Source organism: Macaca nemestrina, chromosome 15 (assembly GCF_043159975.1).
Source record: "Macaca nemestrina isolate mMacNem1 chromosome 15, mMacNem.hap1, whole genome shotgun sequence".
In the NCBI taxonomy this organism is placed as follows: Eukaryota; Metazoa; Chordata; class Mammalia; order Primates; family Cercopithecidae; genus Macaca; species Macaca nemestrina.
Window position 1 is genome coordinate 87,071,366 of NC_092139.1, and position 17,402 is coordinate 87,088,767.

General features: G+C 49.3%; 1 protein-coding gene across 8 annotated transcripts in view; it reads left to right on the forward strand.

The window, feature by feature from the left end:
- Positions 1–17,402, forward strand: part of LOC105480689 (mediator complex subunit 15) — an 86,399-nt gene that overhangs the window by 8,638 nt on the left and 60,359 nt on the right. Inside the window, exon 2 of one of the 8 annotated variants that reach the window (XM_071080031.1) lies at positions 1,308–1,415. The exons of 6 other annotated variants lie outside the window; for them this stretch is intronic. In XM_071080031.1, the coding sequence (XP_070936132.1) occupies positions 1,366–1,415 (50 nt within the window). In that variant the 5' untranslated portion in view covers positions 1,308–1,365. Of the gene's footprint in view, positions 1–1,307; positions 1,416–16,365; positions 17,250–17,402 lie in introns of those variants that run through there. One more of the 8 variants, XM_071080032.1, reaches the window with a different exon arrangement.

The window sequence follows — 17,402 nt, forward strand, 5'->3', positions numbered from 1 at the left end:
TGTATATGTATGTGTATGTATGTATATATGTGTGCATATATATTATATAGAGAACATATATAAAATTTTATATAAGTAACGTATATATAATATATATATATATATATATCCTCCTTGAGCTCAAGAGTTCAAGACCAGCCTGGCCAACATAATGAAACCCCATCTCTACTAAAAATACAAAAAGTAGCCAGGCATAGTGGCACACACCTGTAGTCCCAGCTACTTGGGGGGCTGAGGCAGGAGAATCGATTGAACCTGAAAGGCAGAGGTTGCACTCAATCAAGATCATGCCACTTCACTCCAGCCTGGGTGACAGAGCGAGACTCCATCTAAAAAATAAATAGGCCGGGCGTGGTGGCTCAAGCCTGTAATCCCAGCACTTTGGGAGGCCGAGACGGGCGGATCACGAGGTCAGGAGATCGAGACCATCCTGGCTGACACGGTGAAACCCCGTCTCTACTAAAAAATACAAAAAAACTAGCCGGGCGAGGTGGCGGGCGCCTGTAGTCCCAGCTACTCGGGAGGCTGAGGCAGGAGAATGGCGTAAACCCGGGAGGCGGAGCTTGCAGTGAGCCAAGATCACGCCACTGCACTCCAGCCTGGGCGGCAGAGCGAGACTCTGTCTCAAAAAAAAAAAATAAATAAATAAATAAATAAATAGTTGCTGAACCACAACAGGACAAGACAGACAAACCCCCCCCCTTTTTTTTTTTTTTTTTTTTTTTTTAAGATGGAGTTTCACTCTTGTTGCCCGGGCTGGAGTGCAGTGGCATGATCTCGGCTCACTGCAACCCCCATCTCCCAGGTTCAGGCGATTCTCCTGCCTCAGCCTCCCGAGTAGCTGGGATTGCAGGATCCTGCCACCATCCCTGGCTAATTTTTTGTATTTTAGTAGAGATGGGGTTTCACCATGTTGGTCAGACTGGCCTCGAACTCCTGACCTCAGGTAATCCACCCACCTCGGCCTCCCAAAGTGCTGGGATTACAGGCGTGAGTCACTGTGCTCGGCCCAAACCACCTTTTAATTTTGGAAAAAGAGGTTGCAGGCTGTTGGGAGTAGGGGAGCGAGAGGAGCAGCTCAAAGTTAACCCAAGCCAAATGTACTGGGAGACCCGGTAAAGAGGCCTGATGCTGGTGGCTTCTTTATAACTTTAGCAGCTCCAGTGGGTCATTGGACCCTAACAGCAGAGGAAGAGCCAGCCGGCAAGCCCCTTTGATCTTTGGCCTCTGCCAACCAGTACCCCTCAGACCTTAGCCCCCAGCCCTACCAGGTCCCTTTTGTAAGTGACCCCACGTGCCTACCACAGTTGCAGGCCCTGACATCCACCCTGACCAGAGGTCTTCCAGCTGCTACTGCTGTTTGTGATGCTGTCTGTGTCTGTGGCCAGTCAAGGACCCATGCTGGGCATCCCAAGGTAGGAAGGACCATGACCACATGGTTATCTCCCTGCCACTGTCATGGCAGGGCTGTGGGGTACTAGCCCCCTTTAAAGCATTCCTTGGGACAGTAATTTCTGTTAAATATCTGGAGGGAAAACATTTTAAGGAATTTTAATGAATTTTTAAAAATTCCAAATGAAAAATTTAAATCACAAAACCAAATAGAATAAAGACCCCTATGTCCATATGCCACCACTCTGCTTCAGTGATTATCAACTCTTGTTTCATGTACTTGATTGCCACACAATTATTATTACTTTTTTTTGAGAAAAGGTCTTGCTCTGTTCCCCAGTGCAGCGGTACGATCATAGTTCACTGCAGCCTCCAACTCCTGGGCTTAAGTGATCTTCCTGCCTTAGCTTCCCAAATAGCTGGGACTAAGGGCAGGTGCCACCATGGGCTGGCTAATTTTCTTTTTTTTTTTTTTTGGTAGAGACCAGGTCTTGGTTTGTTGCCCAGGCTGGCCTTGAACTCTTGGCTTCAAGTGATCCTCCTGCCTTTGCCTCCCAAAGTGTTGGATTACAGGCATGAGCCACTACTCCTGGTCCTCCCCAGTTATTTTGATGCCCAGAGTGTTTTAGTGGCTGCCCACTGTCTGTGGATTCTGTTCTTAGTCTTGACCCTTCCTGCAGTGTCTGCACCTGCCTGCCAGTTCCTTGACCTGTGCTCCATCATACCAAGCTGGCAGTGGACCCTCAGACAATCTCAGTTCTTGCTCCCTGCTCTTCATCCAGTTTTTTCGCCTGCCTCAAAGATCCTTCCTTTCCGTGGCTGAGTGGTGTAGCTGTTCTCCAAGGAGGCTGGGCCTTCCGCTGCCCCCACCCCCGTGCTCTTTTCACTGCCCCCACCCCCTTGCTCTTTTCACAGGCTTGGTGAGGAGTTTCTAGGTTGCCCTTGGGTTGTTTGAAGGCTTATCTCCTCCTGGTCTGAACTTCTCAGGGCAGGAACTTGAATCAATCATTTCCTGCCTCTCAGGAGTGCTATAGCAGGGGGATTGGTAAGTCTGTCCAGTGCCAGTTTTCTGAGTACTGTTATAGGCCCATTCAGCTGCAATGGTGATGGGGGCTGTCCTGAGGGGACATTCACCTCAGGTAGAGATGGCAGAAGCACCGCAGGAAGATGCAGGCAACCAGCCAGCTCAGCTGGGGACACTTAAATTAGAGCCATTTTTTCTGGAAGGCCTTTTGGCAATACTGTTTATACCAGTACCTTAAAATGTCTATTTCCTCCAAGGGCACAATCAGGAAAGTATTCAAAGCCTGATGGTGATGAGGATGCTCATTGCCACATCATTGTCTCAGGAGTGGGATGTGTGAAACAGACCAACAGTGGGAGCTTGGTTAGAGTTGTAGCTGCAGGCGATGGGCTCTGTGCTGCTGTTGACATTGACTGGAGGGACTGCCATAAGGCGTCAACATCGACAAGTGCTTGTTACCAAGCAGGATGCATGGTACAGGCTGAGTTTTATTAAACAGATGTCTTTAACTGTTATGAATGATTTTAATTTTTTCTTTGTTTCAGATGGAGTCTCGCTCTGTCGCCCAGGCTGGTGTGCAGTGGCGTGATCTTGCCTCATTGCAGCCTCCGCCTCCCAGGTTCAAGCGATTCTCTGCCTCAGCCTCCCGAGTAGCTGGGATTACAGGCGCGCAAAACCACACTCAGCTAATTTTTGTATTTTTAGTAGAGATGGGGTTTCATTATATTGGCCAGGCTGGTCTCAAACTCCTGGACCCAAATGATCCGCCCACCTCGGCCTCCCAAAGTGGTGGGATTATAGGCGTTAGCCACTGTGCCCAGCCATGATTTTAATTTTCCATGTAATTTTCACTACATGTATACCTGTGTGTATTTTTGTCAAGAATGAATGCATATTGCTTTTGTCATCAGAAATCTTTAGATAGGGTGGACCTGTCTGTAAGTGAGGTGGCTATAGCTAGTTATCTGAGGTGGAAAATCACTGTGTGCTCTGTATTCAGGATATGTGACCTCTCTCACCTGGGCCCTCAATGCCAGACCAGCCTTCCCAAGATGATTCCATCCTTTCCATCCATGCAAGGGAGCTTGAGGCCCTTTCCCTTTCAGTTTGACACTGTCCTTCCAAGTTACTTTTCTTCATGTTGGCACGAGAGCTTTGTGCCACACCATGCCCTCTCTGGATGCTGTAGTGGCTGGCTCTTCCTCTGTCTCTGTGACTTTCTCTGGTGAAGCTTTGACCTTGGCTTCATCCCCTCCAGTTGACCCCTGATGGTTAGCTCAGCCTATGGTGGCTCCAGAGCCCTCATTGAGTGCATCCTAACATGAACTGAACAGATTAACTATTTTTTGCCTTGCCAACAGCATTGGAAATTCCTTGAGTGTGGTACCTGGAACCATAGCTCTGTGTCTCTTGTAGTTCTTAGCACAATATCTTGGCCTAGATGAAGTACATAATAATTATATGTAGGGTTGTGGAAAGCAGTGCTGGCTTTAATTAAAGCCTGCCATGGTTTTGTCTGTCAGTGCTACCTAAACCATTCTGAACTTCTCATTTTGAACTTTTTTTTCCCTCACAGCTTGTGATGGTTGATTTTCTTTTTGAGACATTTATTTATTTATTTATTTATTTGGCAGGGTCTCACTCTGTCACTCAGGCTGGAGTGCAGTAGCGTGATTGTGGCTCGCTGCAACCTCCATCTCCAGGGCTCAAGCGATCCTCCCACATCAGCCTCCCAAGTAGCTGGGACCACAGGTGTGTGCCACCATGCCCGGCTAATTTGTGTATTTTTTGTAGAGACAGGGTTTTGCCATGTTGGCTGGTCTCCAACTCCTGGGCTTGAGCGATCTGCTGCCTCCGCCTCCCAAAGTGCTGGGATTACAGGTGTGAGCCACTGTGCCTGGCCCTGAGACATTTATTTAAAGACAAAGGGGAGTACGGGCTAGAGAACAAACAGGAATAGAATAAGAGCCAAGGCGTAATTACCTCTAAACGGTCACCCGTAAGGGAGATGTTCACCTCAACTTTAGTAATGACTCTCTAGCCTAGGTGCAGGGCTGTTAATAGAGGCCCGTGATTGGGTTAAGCAGCTTGACGTGCAGTAACTGTTATTTAGGGCAGTGAGTCCTTGGAGAAGATGGTTTACCTTTTTTCCAAGCCCCATGTCTCCTTATTTTGAGGGTGTTTTTATTTTTATTTATTTATGTTTTTTTGAGACAGTCTCGCTCTGTTGCCCAGGCTGGAGTGCAGTGGCATGACCTTGGCTTACTGCAACCTCCACCTTCTGAGTTCAATCAATTCTCGTGCCTCAGCCTCCTGAGTAGCTGGGATTACAGGCCTGTACCACCACACCTGGCTGATTTTTGTATTTTTATTACAGATGGGGATTTCACCATGTTGGCCAAGCTGGTCTCAAACTTCTGACCTTAGGTGATCTGCCTGCCTCGTCCTCCCAAAGTGCTGGGATTACAGGTGTGAGCCATTGCACCCGGCCTGAGCTTTTTATTTTGAGAATATTTCAAATGTACAGAGAGTTGCAGGGACAGTAAAAGCACTTAGGCATCCTCTTCCCCAGGATTCACCAGCTCGTTCTCACTTATACCATCTTCCCGTACTCCCTGGGGGCCCCCTCCTTCTGGACTCTGTTTCCTTTTATTTGTTTCTGTCTTTTTTTAAAAATTTTTTTAACTGGCCCTTCTCTTTGGCAGGATTTGTTTTAATCCTTGGCCCCAGCATCTTCTCTGAGCTCTGTGCCTGTGAATCTGGGGGAGAGATAGGGGCTCACATAAGAGTGAAGTGTGAGCTGGAGGGTTGAAGGGGAATGAGGGACATCTGGGCCAAAGGCAGGGGACCAGCAAGACCCCCACCCCTGGAACTTCTGTTCTTCCCAGCCTGAGTACCCCCTTGTTCCTTCTTGTGTTGGTGGGCTCTTGGGGCTTGGTGAAGGCAGTGCTTGTAGGTTAAGAAGTGACTCATCCCACGTCCCTGCTGCCCTTCTCTTCTGCTCTTTCCAAGCTTCCTTTCAGTCCTCCTCATCAGACATGACCTTTGAGGAAGTGATCTGGCTGCCATGTGTGAGATGGAGCCCCTGTTGTGAAATAGAACTCAGGGTTCGTCCTCAGAAGCCCCAGTAGGTCACCATACGTCCTGCAAGTGCTGTCAGTCTGCTTTCATTCATGTGAGGGAGAAGTCCCTGTCAAGTGCTCTGTAGTAGGCGTTCAGGCCAACCAAAGGACAGGGCAGGGTCCTGGGGCACGGGGCTCAAAGCTCTTGCTTATTTTATGGGGTATTTAAATTGAGGTATAATCCCTATCACAGTAAACGATACACATGCCTCCAGTCTTGAGTGTGCCACCAGAGAACTGTTCATACTCCTCAGATTTGCATCCAGCCAGGGCAAACTGCACCACTCTTCTGACTTCCATGGCCAGGGAGACATTTGGAATCTCTGCAATCACACTCTGTGCCATCTTTTTTTTTTGAGACAGGGTCTGCCCTATTGCCCAGGGTAGCGTGCAATGGTGCAATCTTGGCTCACTGCAGTCTCGATCTCCTGGGCTCAAGCAATCTTCCCACCTCAGCCTCCCCAGTAGCTGGTACTACATGTGCTCACCCCCATGCCCTGCTAATTTTTGTGTTTTTTGTAGAAATGGGGTTTTGCCATGTTTCCCAGGCTGGTCTCGAACTCCTGGGCTCAAGCAGTCCACCTGCTTCAGCCTCCCAGAGTGCTGGGATTACAGGCCTCTGTACAATCGTGTGCATCATGTGTGAAATTTATCCTCACAGGCAGCAGCAGTTCTTTTTTTTTCTTTTTTTTTTGAGACAGAGTCTCACTCTGTTACCCAGGCTGGAGTACAGTAGCACAATCTTGGCTCTCTGCAACCTCTGCCTCCTAGGTTCCAGCAATTCTCCTGCCTCAGCCTCCCGAGGAGCTGGGATTATAGACACACACCACCATACCTGGCTAATTTTTGTATTTTTATTTCATTTGGTTTTTTGAGATGGAGTCTTGCTGTGTCGCCTAGGCTGGAGTCAGTGGCGCGATCTCGGCTCACTGCAAACTCCGCCTCCTGGGTTCATGCCATTCTCCTTCCTCAGCCTCTGAGTAGCTGGGACTGTAGGCGCCCGCCACCATGCCTGGCTAATTTTTTTGTATTTTTAGTAGAGACGGGGTTTCACCATGTTAGCCAGGATGGTCTCCATCTCCTGACCTCATGATCTGCCCACCTCAGCCTCCCAAAGTGCTGGGATTACAGGTGTGAGCCACCGCCCCCAGCCCTTAATTTTCGTATTTTTAGTAGAGATGGGGTTTTACCATGTTGGCCAGGCTGGTCTCGAACTCCTGACCTCAGGGGATCCACCCACCTTGGCCTCCCAAAGTGCTGGGATTACAGAAGTGAGCCACCGTGCCCAGCCTTTTTTTTTTTTTTTTTTTGAGACGGAGTCTTGCTCTGTTGCCCAGGCTGAAGTGTAGTGGCCCGATCTTGGCTTACTGCAAGCTCTGCCTCCCAGGTTCATACCATTCTCCTGCCTCAGCCTCCCGAGTAGCTGGGACTACAGGCACCTGCCACCACAAATGGCTAATTTTTTTTGTAGTTTTTTAGTAGAGTTGGGGTTTCACCGTGTTAGCTGGGATGGTCTCTATCTCCTGACCCCGTGATCCCCGACCTCAGCCTCCCAAAGTGGTGGGATTACAGGTGTGAGCCACCATGCCCGGCCTTATTTATCTATCTATCTGTTTTTGAGACAGAGTCTTGCTCTGTTGCCTACGCTGGAGTGCAGTGGCTCAATCTCAGCTCACTGCAACCTCCGCCTTCAGGGTTCACGTGATTCACCTACCTCAGCCTCCAGAGTAGCTGGGACTACAGGCATGCACCACTGTGCCTGGCTAATTTTTGTATTTTTAGTAGAGATGGGGTTTCGCCATGTTGGGCAGGCTGGTGTTGAACTCCTGACCTCAGGTGATCCACCTGCCTTGGCCTCCCAACATACTGGGCTTATAGGCGTGAGCCACCATGCCCAGCCTGTTCTTGTTTATGATGTGTTATTCCATGGAGGACTCTGTTCCAGATTACTTTTTTGTTTTGTGCCTAATGAACTTTGGTGTTAGTTCCAGGTGTTGGCTACATGAAGGCAACACCAGGAATGACTTTGGTCATGTCTTCTGATAAATATATGCACTTAATTCTCTGGGCTGTGCACCTAGAAGTTAAATAGAGGGCTGGGTCAGGGGATGTGTCTCTTAGCATATTCTGCTGAACACTCTTCCCAAGTGGTACTAGTTTACATTCCCACCAGCAAAATGTGAGGGAGTTCCACTTGCTAGACATCCTTGCCAACACCTGGCATTGTCAAGGAACCTGCCTTTATAACAGGCTCTGTCATTGATTTTGAATGCACATTGAAATTTACTGGGTGCAGTGACAGTAGGAATGGAAAAGATGATTTAAAAAAAGAAAAAAAGGGATGGAAAGGATGATCTAGGAGGGAGGGAGCCCACAAGGAAATAAGTGGTAGGATTTGGTGGTTCCATGTGTGAATGCTCGTGTTCTGTGTGCATGTGTCTATGAATTTGCAGGAGGAAGGGAGGAGGAAGCCACTGGTATGCACTACACCAGTTCTCCTGCCGCAGCCTCTCTACTGATCTGAGGGCTGGGTGTAAGGTGATGATGTGCAGAGTGGGTGCGGGTGAAATTTCCAACAGCCAGTGGGAGATGGGGAAGCAAACCTGGGAAGAGCAGCCTGCTGCAGGAACAAGTGGGTGGGCCGCCCTGGAGGCTGGATGAAACCCATCTGCCTAGGTGGGGATGGCAGAAGGGGCAGAGCAGAGAACTCCAGAGCAGGGCTGTGGTGGGCAGAGCAGATGTGAAGAAAGACTGTGGGATGAGAGGATGGGGCATGGTGGAAACCATCAGACTCCAGTCATGGCATCCCTGGTCCCGTCTCTCCCTCTTGTTTTGGTCAGTAGCTTCAGGACTTGTGGGTGTAGTACTTCATTCCATTCCAGATAACATTGTAGAGGACTGAAAAACAGGAAGGTGTTTTCCATACTCTCTCCCCAGAGCTGGCTGTTACTGACATATTGATATATTTCCACCAGTCCTGTGTGTGCTTATAGCTTGATATGTATGCATTTTAAATATGTAAATACATATACACATGTATTTTTAAACTGAAACTAGGCTGTGACTGTGAGTTCAGTTTTGAGTTACAGGTTTCCCATGGCTTAAGTTGTGTTCTCTCCCAGGATGGAGTCTGGCTGGGACCTGCATGCTCACAGCCCAGGTTCACATGAGGTGTAGATCATACACAGTCATCCCACAGGCTTGAGATAAGCATTTGACTTCCTTTTAAAAAAAAAAAAAAGTTTGTTATGGACTTTTTCAAGTGTTCCCAGAAGTAGAGATAATAGAAAAATGGTCTCCCAACTACTTTGAGAGTTAGCAACATATGGCCAGTGTTTCTTCACCCACCCTTCCTCACCACCTCCTGGACTATTTTAAATCACATCCCAGACACCAGATGATTTCAACTATGAGTACTTGAGTGCAGATCTCTAAAAGATCGAGCTTCCCCACCCCCACCAAATACCACAGAGCCATGTGAGATCAGCATTTGGGTTGGCAGATCTCATCCTTGCCACATGCTTTCCTGCTGGTGAGTGGGGACACTTTCAGGCTAGACCTAGGGAAGCCCCAGGCCAGCACCAGGACAGAGATCTCAAGGCCTTTCCAGCTCTGCTGGTTCTTTAGAAGTCAAATCAACAGATTGGAGTATGTGAAGGAAGCTCGTGTATTCTTCTGAACTAGCTTAGACAATAGCACACAGTTTGAAGGACAGCAGCCTTTTCTGCAGGTTAGTTCTTTCAATGATCTCGTTTACTGGGAGTTGAGAGATCTTGAGAATAGAGGCAAGAAAGTGTCATCAAGCAGTCCAGAGGGGTGTACAGTGTTTGAAATCTCCTGTATTGGTATGATTCGAGATTTTCTTTCTGCAAGACCAAAATATCCATTCCTACATGTGGGTGGAGAGTTAAATTCTGAAGTATATATTTTTATCTTGTTAAAAAACACTTTTATGTTTCTTTAAAAAGCCAAAGAACCAGAATGTAGAAGTTCCAGTAAAGGAAAAGTTGCAGTCTGTTTGGGATACAGTTTGACAAATGTGCTCTCAGCTACCTGAGAGGTGGAGAGGCTATGTGTTTGCTTTGGGTACATTGATGACTAAACAATCGGTATCTCATCATTTCCTGCCTTAGAGATGAAACCACCTGGGCAGTGGGGCAGTAAATTGGCTGCAGGATTGGAAGAAGTCTAGGGACAGTGTGGGATGCCACCCTATAGCTGTCTAGAGACCTCATGAAGGTCAGAAGGCTAGATGAGAACAAGCCCTGCACTGGTGGAGGACAGGGAAGGGGCTTTTCTGCCTGGGAGTGTGGTGGTGAGGCCTTTGAGCCAGAAGGCACCTCTCAGATTGGTGGGGGTGGGAGGAACTGCTTTGCCTGTGCCATTGGCCTCACTCACCTGGAGGTCCCTTCCAACTCCATCCATGCGCTGACTGTGGGACCACTTGCAGAAGGAATATGTGGCAGGTTTTTTTGTTTTGAGATGGAGTCTAGCTCTGTCACCCAGGCTGGAGTGCAGTGGCGCGATCTCGGCTCACTGCAACCTCTGCCTCCCGGGTTCAAGCGATTCTCCTGCCTCAGCCAAATGAGTAGCTGAGTTTACAGGCATGTGCCACCACACCTGGCTAATTTTGTATTTTCAGTAGAAACGGGTTTTCTCCATGTTGTTCAGGCTGGTCTCAAACTCCCCACCTCAGGTGATCCACCCATCTCAGCTTCCCAAAATGTTGGGATTACAGGTGTGAGCCACTGCACCTGGCCACATGACCCTTCTTAATAGCTATTGTTTGCTGAGTATTTCTCTATGACACTCTTTATGTGCATTTTGTCATTTAATTTTATTAAAAAAAATTTTTTTTTTTGAGACAGGGTCTTACCCTTTTACCCAGGCTGTAGTGTAGTGACACGATCTCGGCTTGCTGCAGCCTCCGCCTCCTGGGCTCAAGAAATCCTCCCACCTCAGCCCCCAAGTTGCTGGGACTGCAGGCATGCACCACTATAACTGGCTAAGTTGTTGTATTTTTTGTAGAGATGGGGTTTCACTATATTGCCCAGGCCTGTCTTGAACTCCTGGGCTCAAGCATGAGCCACCACTCTCAGCCTCATTTAATTTTTAATTACTTTAAATTTTATCAACATAATATATCACATAAACTGTAAAAAGACAAGAAACTACCGTGGTTCCAACTCTGCCAGTTCTCCCCAGAGGTAGCAACTGCTTTTACATCTGAGCTTTCTTCCGGCATATACCTCTGATTCTAGGTAATAGGCGCGTGCCGCTCTTGCAACTTGGCATTTTACATTTATCTGTTGGCTTGCTCTGTAGCTCCCTTCCATCGCCATTATCTCTGCTTCTCCTCCCTCATTCTTCCAGTATTTTACTTTCTGCATAAATCAGTAATGAATGTGTATGTTTTCTGCCTACACAAATGATATTCAGAGCTGAGCATAGTGGTGTACTGCAATTGCTTGTTAACTTTTTTCCTAGGAAAGAATTGCCTTTTGAACACTGTTTGCCCAGTTTTCTGTGTATCTATTCCTATTCTTCCTTTATTTTCCGGTTGTCTCTCAGTACAGTTATCTTCAGGCTTAGTGCGAGTGGGCTGTCTGTCAGTTTCAGTTCAAACCTGTGGTCTCAAGTGATCCACCCACTTTGGCCTCCCAAAGGAGGTGGGCGGTGACCCTCTTGGACCTCCCTTCTGGAACCCTCTAGGCAGTGGCCGCAGGCATGGTGTGACAGTCCTCAGCGTGCTTGTCTGTTGTTTGTCTGTCCAGACTAGGACTGTTGCCCTCCTTTGTTGGGTCCCTTGTTTCCTATATCCCGTGTCTCATCCTTTGTGATTTATTCCCTCATTCTGCTAGTTTCCTGAGAAGGGACTCCTGGGAATTAACTTTCTGGAGACCATGCCAGTTTGGGTGCATCTAGGCCCCCTGGTGGGACATGCTAACTGGGGGATTTAAAATGACGTTCCACTGTGCTGCCCTTGTGCTGGCCTTGTCTTTCTCCTGAGGTGCTGGCTCTGAGCCTCACAGTGACTTGCTTTGATCCCCAAACTCAAGTCCTGCTCTACTCGGGAAGTTCCCTTGAGTCATTTCAGGGGAATCTCACTCCCTACACTTCCTCTGCTGGAGTGTTTAATGTTCACTCTTTGGGCCTCTAATTTCATCTTTTATCTCCTGTTTTCTATCTCTTTTTCTTTTAGCTCTGCTCTCTAAGTGATTTCCACAATTTTGTCTTTGACCTTTCACTGCTAACATGCTTTTATTTCCAAGAACTCCTTTTTTTCCTTTTTCATAATCTGACTTTTCCCTTTTTATAGCACCGGTTCCTGTTAAATGGATACAATGTAGTATAATATTTATATGTATTATAATAAATTCTGTTTTTTTGGTAAATTTTCACTTTATTGCCCAGGCTGGAATGCAGTGATGTGTTCATGGCTCACTGTGGCCTCGAACTCCTGGGCTCAAGTGATCCTCCCACCTCAGCCTCCCAAGTAGCTGGGACTATAGGCATGCACCACCACTCCTGGCAAGTATTTTTATTTTTTGTAGAGATGGGATCTTGTGATGTTGCCCAGGCTGGTCTCAAACTCCTGATCTCAGCCGGATGTGGTGGCTCACGCCCGTAATCCCAGCACTTTGGGAGGCCAAGGCGGGCAGATCACAAGGTCAAGAGTTCAAGACCAGCCTGGTCAATATGGTGAAACCCCGTCTCTACTAAAAATACAAAAATTAGCTGGGCATGGTAACACGCGCCTATAGTCCCAGCTACTTGGGAGGCTGAGGCAGAAGAATCACTTGAACCTGGGAGGTGGAGGTTGCAGTGAGCCAAGATCATGCCACTGTACTCCAGCCTGGGCAACAGAGCGGGACTGTGTCTCAAAAAAAAAAAAGCAACAAAATGAAACTCCTGACCTCAAGTGATCCTCTCGTCTCAGCCTCTGAAAGTACTGAGATTACAGGTGTGAACCACTGCACCTGGCCTAATAAATTCTACATTTCCTTCTTGCTGAATTTCTGTTACCTTAAATTACTCTTTCTTTTGGGGTCTTTATTGGCCATGTTAATGGCATTTGGCTGCCCTTGGCTGGTTGCTCACTCTGAGAGGGGCCCTCCAAAGCCTAGGAGTCTCTTCCAGCACGTGAAGCTTGTTGACTGGGAACTTCATTGAAGGCTCATCTGGCTGCAGATTCTGAGTCCTTCCTCCAGAACAATGGTCCCCAACAGTTTTGGCACCAAGGACCGGTTTCACAGAAGACAATTTTTCTACAGACTGGCAGATGAGGATGGTTTTAGGATGAAATTGTTCCACCTCAGATCATCAGGCATTAGACTCTCATAAGGAGTGTGCGACCTGGATCCCTCACATGCACAGTTCATAGTGGGGTTTGTGCTCCTATGAGAATCCGATGCCACCGCTGATCTGACAGGAGGCGGACCTCAGACAGTAATGCTTGCTCACCTACTGCTGTGAGGCCTGGTTTCTAACAGCCCACAGACCTGTACTGGTCTGTGGCCCAGGGATTGGAGACCCTGCCCTAGAGCATGGTCTTCCAGACACCAGGCTATGGGTGAAGGCCTGGCTGCCAGCCTGCTGCTCACTGGGATGGAGGAGGCTGATGGGCCAGTGGGTCTCGGCAGTTAGTGTGCATCAATCTAGTCACTCAGACCAGAGCACAGATGACCACGCAGTCCACCTCTCTCAGTGTCCTACCTGTGCCTTTTCAACTGGGTGGTTGACCCCCTCATCCAGTGACTATATGTTTCATGCTTTTCCAAAGAGTATACCTCCTGTGGTCACCTGGTGTGGGAGCAGCTACCCACAGTGTGAAATTGGGGTGTGGGGGATACAGGGACAGCTTTAACCCTCTGTCCCAGAGCACGTGTTGCAGCCTGGCCACAACCTGGCAAAGACCTAGGGCTCTCCCCCTCCTCAGGGTTACTTAGGACTCTGGTTTCTTGGTCCTCTTGCTGTGTACATTACCACTGGGCCATCAGTTTTCCAGCTTCTAAAAGGCTGTTGAGGCGACCATTTCCATTCTTCCTTTTTTTTTCCGTGGTTTTAGGATGGAAGGGAATTAAATGTGCAGATATGGTCCCTCATTTCAACTTGGAGGTTCATATTTGTTATTTATTTATTTAGAGACAGAGTCTCTGTTACCCAGACTGGAGTGCAGTGGTGCTATCTCAGCTCACTGCAGCCTCCACCTCCCTGGTTCAAGCAATTATCTTGCCTCAGCTTCTCAAGTAACTGGGATTACAGCCACACACCACTATGCCCAGCTAATTTTTATATATATGAGATAGAGTTTTACTCTTGTCGCCCAGGCTGGAGTGCAATGGCTTGATCTTGGCTCACTGCAACCCTTATCTCCCAGGTTCAAGCGATTCTCCTGCCTCAGCCTCCCAAGTAACTGGGATTATAGTGCACACCACCATGCCTGGCTAATTTTTGTATTTTTATTTTTGATTTTCGAGACCGAGTTTCACTCTTGTTGCCCAGGCTGGGGTGCAGTGGCAGGATCTCGGCTCACTGCAACTTCTGCCTCCCGGGTTCAAACCATTCTCCTACCTCAGCCTTCCAAGTAGCTGGGATTGCAGGCACCATGCCCGGCTAATTTTTTGTATTTTTAGTAGAGATGGGGTTTCACCACGTTGGCCAGTCTGGTCTTGAACTCCTGACCACAGGTGATCCACCCGCCTTGGCTCCCAAAGTGCTGGGATTACAGGTGTGAGCCACCGTGCTCAGCTAATTTTTGTATTTTTAGTAGAGACGGGTTTCACCATGTTGGCCAGGCTGGTCTCGAACTCCTGACCTCAAGTGATCCACCTTCCTCTGCCTCCCAGATTGCTGGGATTACAGGTGTGAACCACCACACCTAGCCCCAATCTTTTTTTTAATATGGGAAAATCTTTTTTCCTTTATGGTGTCTGCTTCTGGTGATATGCTTAGGAAACCATCATCCTGATATTGTCTAACTCTCCTTCTGTTGTCTTTTGGTCCTCTGTGATTTAGGTTTTCAACACATAGGGTAAGGGGCCCACGTACAAGCTGTGGGCTCCTGTCCCAGGTGGGCAAGCAGACTTCACACACAGGCAGCAATTTACCAGGAGGCTTCTTGGGTGGGGCGAAGTGGAGCTGCCAAAAATTTATTCCACCCTATGAGAGTTCACTTGATTGATAGGTATTGTGTTTCTCAAAAATAGAAGAAACTCACAGAAGTTTCCTTGGAGCAGAACATAAATCTGTCCCATAAATGGCTAGAAGGAATCATCCTGTCCCCCTGAGGTCAGGAGTCTGTGCCCCAGGGAGGAAAGCACCTTCCTGCTTTAGACACCAGCAGGAGGACAGAGGAGCTGGCCGTCCTGGGAATTCATGCCCGCATTCAGCAATGGGAAAGTAGTTAGACCAGGGAAGGGGGCCTGGCAGTGTGGCAGGGGGAGCAGTGGTAAAGAGGGTGGGGTCAGGGGAGAGGCCTCATTCAGAGGGGAGAGGGTCCTTGGTGAGAACCAGGGTGGGTGTGGAGGGAAGAGTCAGGGCGTGGAGCGGAGCAGAGCGGGAGTTGGGGTGGGGAGGCCAGTTCATGCCTCATCAACATGCCTGTGTGAGTGTCCTTCCTGTGGGCTGTGGGGCTGGCCTCAGGGTACACTACAGGTGACTCAGAGCTCCAGTGGGAGGGTGGCTCTGCCTGAGGGAGCTGCACATGCTCATTGGTCCATCATCTGCTAGGGAGGGGGCGACAATAACCTCAACACATGGCGGAGGTGTTTTAGGATGCTGTCCTGTTGCACATTTGGGCAGGTTGTTGCCTGACTTATTTCTTTAATGCATACCTAGCACTTCCTGTATGTCCAGTGCCTTATAATATTAACTACTGTCATCCTCAGGGCCACCTGTGAGGTCGGCACTGTCCCCACTGTCTGTGCAAAGGAAGGACAGGGAGGCGCTCCCAGATGGGTTGAGGGCAGACTGGGGCAGCTTACCTCAGGCCTCACTGGCCTTAGCAGACTTTGAGCTTGATGCCCTGTGCTTCTTCCCTAGGATGCTCAGTTTGCCAGTTTTTTGCTTTATCTTAGTCTCATTCAGATTACAAGGACTGGGACTGGGCTCTTGTTGACAGAGTTTCCCAATTTGGAATAGGAAGGAGGTGAGGAACAACAGGCCCATGCTGGGCAGAAGCCCTGTAGACCCAGCCAACACTGGGCCTGTCCTCACTGCCTGGTCCTCTCTGTGCACCTTCATCCTGGCCACAGCCTCTCAGAGCCCTCCTTTATGAAGAGGCCACGCTTTGCGGGAGGGAGTGCCTCTCCCAAGACGGAGAGCTGCTGAGTGGCTAGGTTGGAATTTGAGCCCAGGCCCCTCCTCTGTCTGCTTCCTGCCAGGCCCAGCTGCCTGCCCCAGCACACGCCTTCCCCCAGGCACCCTGTCCTCCACTGCCAGGACGTGCTTGTTTGAGGCCTGGTTTCCCCCATGGCTGCCACGCTGATTCTCCGTTCTGCACGTCGTGTCCCATCAAAATGCATGACAGTACCACTCCTTGTGTTAAAAAGAGCCAGTTATTTTGCCTGGCAGTGATGACTGCCTGCTGCACACAAAAGTGGACGCCGTTGTCTCTGCTCTCAGAGTGTTCTTGGTATAGTGGGACTGGCACACGGGAACCAGAGATTCCTCCAGGAAGTGCCACAGACATGGGTGAGGTGGCTACAGGGTTTCTGTGCAGCTGACAGCAGGGGTGCCTGGGTGGGAGCAGGGTGGGATAGTCAGTTAATGTGCCAGACAGTAGGTCATTGTCCCCGGGGCCCTGGGGAGAGTGTGTGGGGCAGGTGCAGGAGTAGGTTCCTCGGTGGCCTTCTGGACAGGCTGCCTGCCCTGCTGGTGAGGAGCGAGGCTCAAGGCAAGCAGGGGCTCAGGTTGCTTCCCACACTCAGTGGCAGTTGCTCACTGGCAGTCATGTGACCTGGGGAGCTGGTGAGGCCGTGGGGATAGGAATGGGAACGGGAGACAGAGGCCCTTTGGGAGGAATTGCCACAGGTGCAGTGGGAGTTGGGGCAAAGATTGGAACTTTGGAGAATTAAAGGCGGCAGTCAGAAAGTGAAGGGGGTTCCCAAGTTTCTGGGATGGGCACTTGGTGCTGGGAGATGAAGACACCAAGAGCTCAGGCAGGGTCAGGCAGTGCCATTGAGACACACCATGTTCTGGGGACAGTTCTGGACAGTAGGACATCCTCAGACCCCCTGGTGGGGGAGCTCCAAGGGCCTGTAATGATGAATCGGTCCCCTGGGAGGCTTCTGTCTAAGCTAGATACCAGTTGAACCCTGACTGAGTGCACAGACATAGCTATGGCAACCAGCTAGACCATGGCCCAAGGCAGAGCATGGGAGCCCAGTTCACAGCAAGGGACTGTGTGCTCTGAGCAGGTAACAACCCTTGTGTTCAGAGGTCTGGCTGGTTGCAAACAGGGAGTGGCTCCCTGCCCCCTTCGTCAGCTAGTGTGAACACCACCCAGGCAGCCTTGGGTTCTTCGGCGGCCGCCTCATAGGCCTGTACTGTTTTCGAACCTGTTGCTTATGTTGGACAGGACTGTGGCAGGACAGTCATCGAGGGTCTTCCCTTGTGAGCTGACACCAGTCTGCTCCCTGCCCTCATCTGGCTGGACGGGCCCTCGTCTTCCGGGCTTGCTTGTGTCGGGGCAGAGCTCACCGTGACAGGTTGGTTCTCTCTTCTTTGTCTGAGGCTGTGCTCCTTGCTCCATGTTTGGGGCTGTCTCCTTGTGTGATAGTTTCCTTTCATTTCGTGACAGTGGCTTGAAGGGTTTTGTTTTCAGGAGACAGAGACCCATTCGGGTCTGGCTGCTCAGGAAG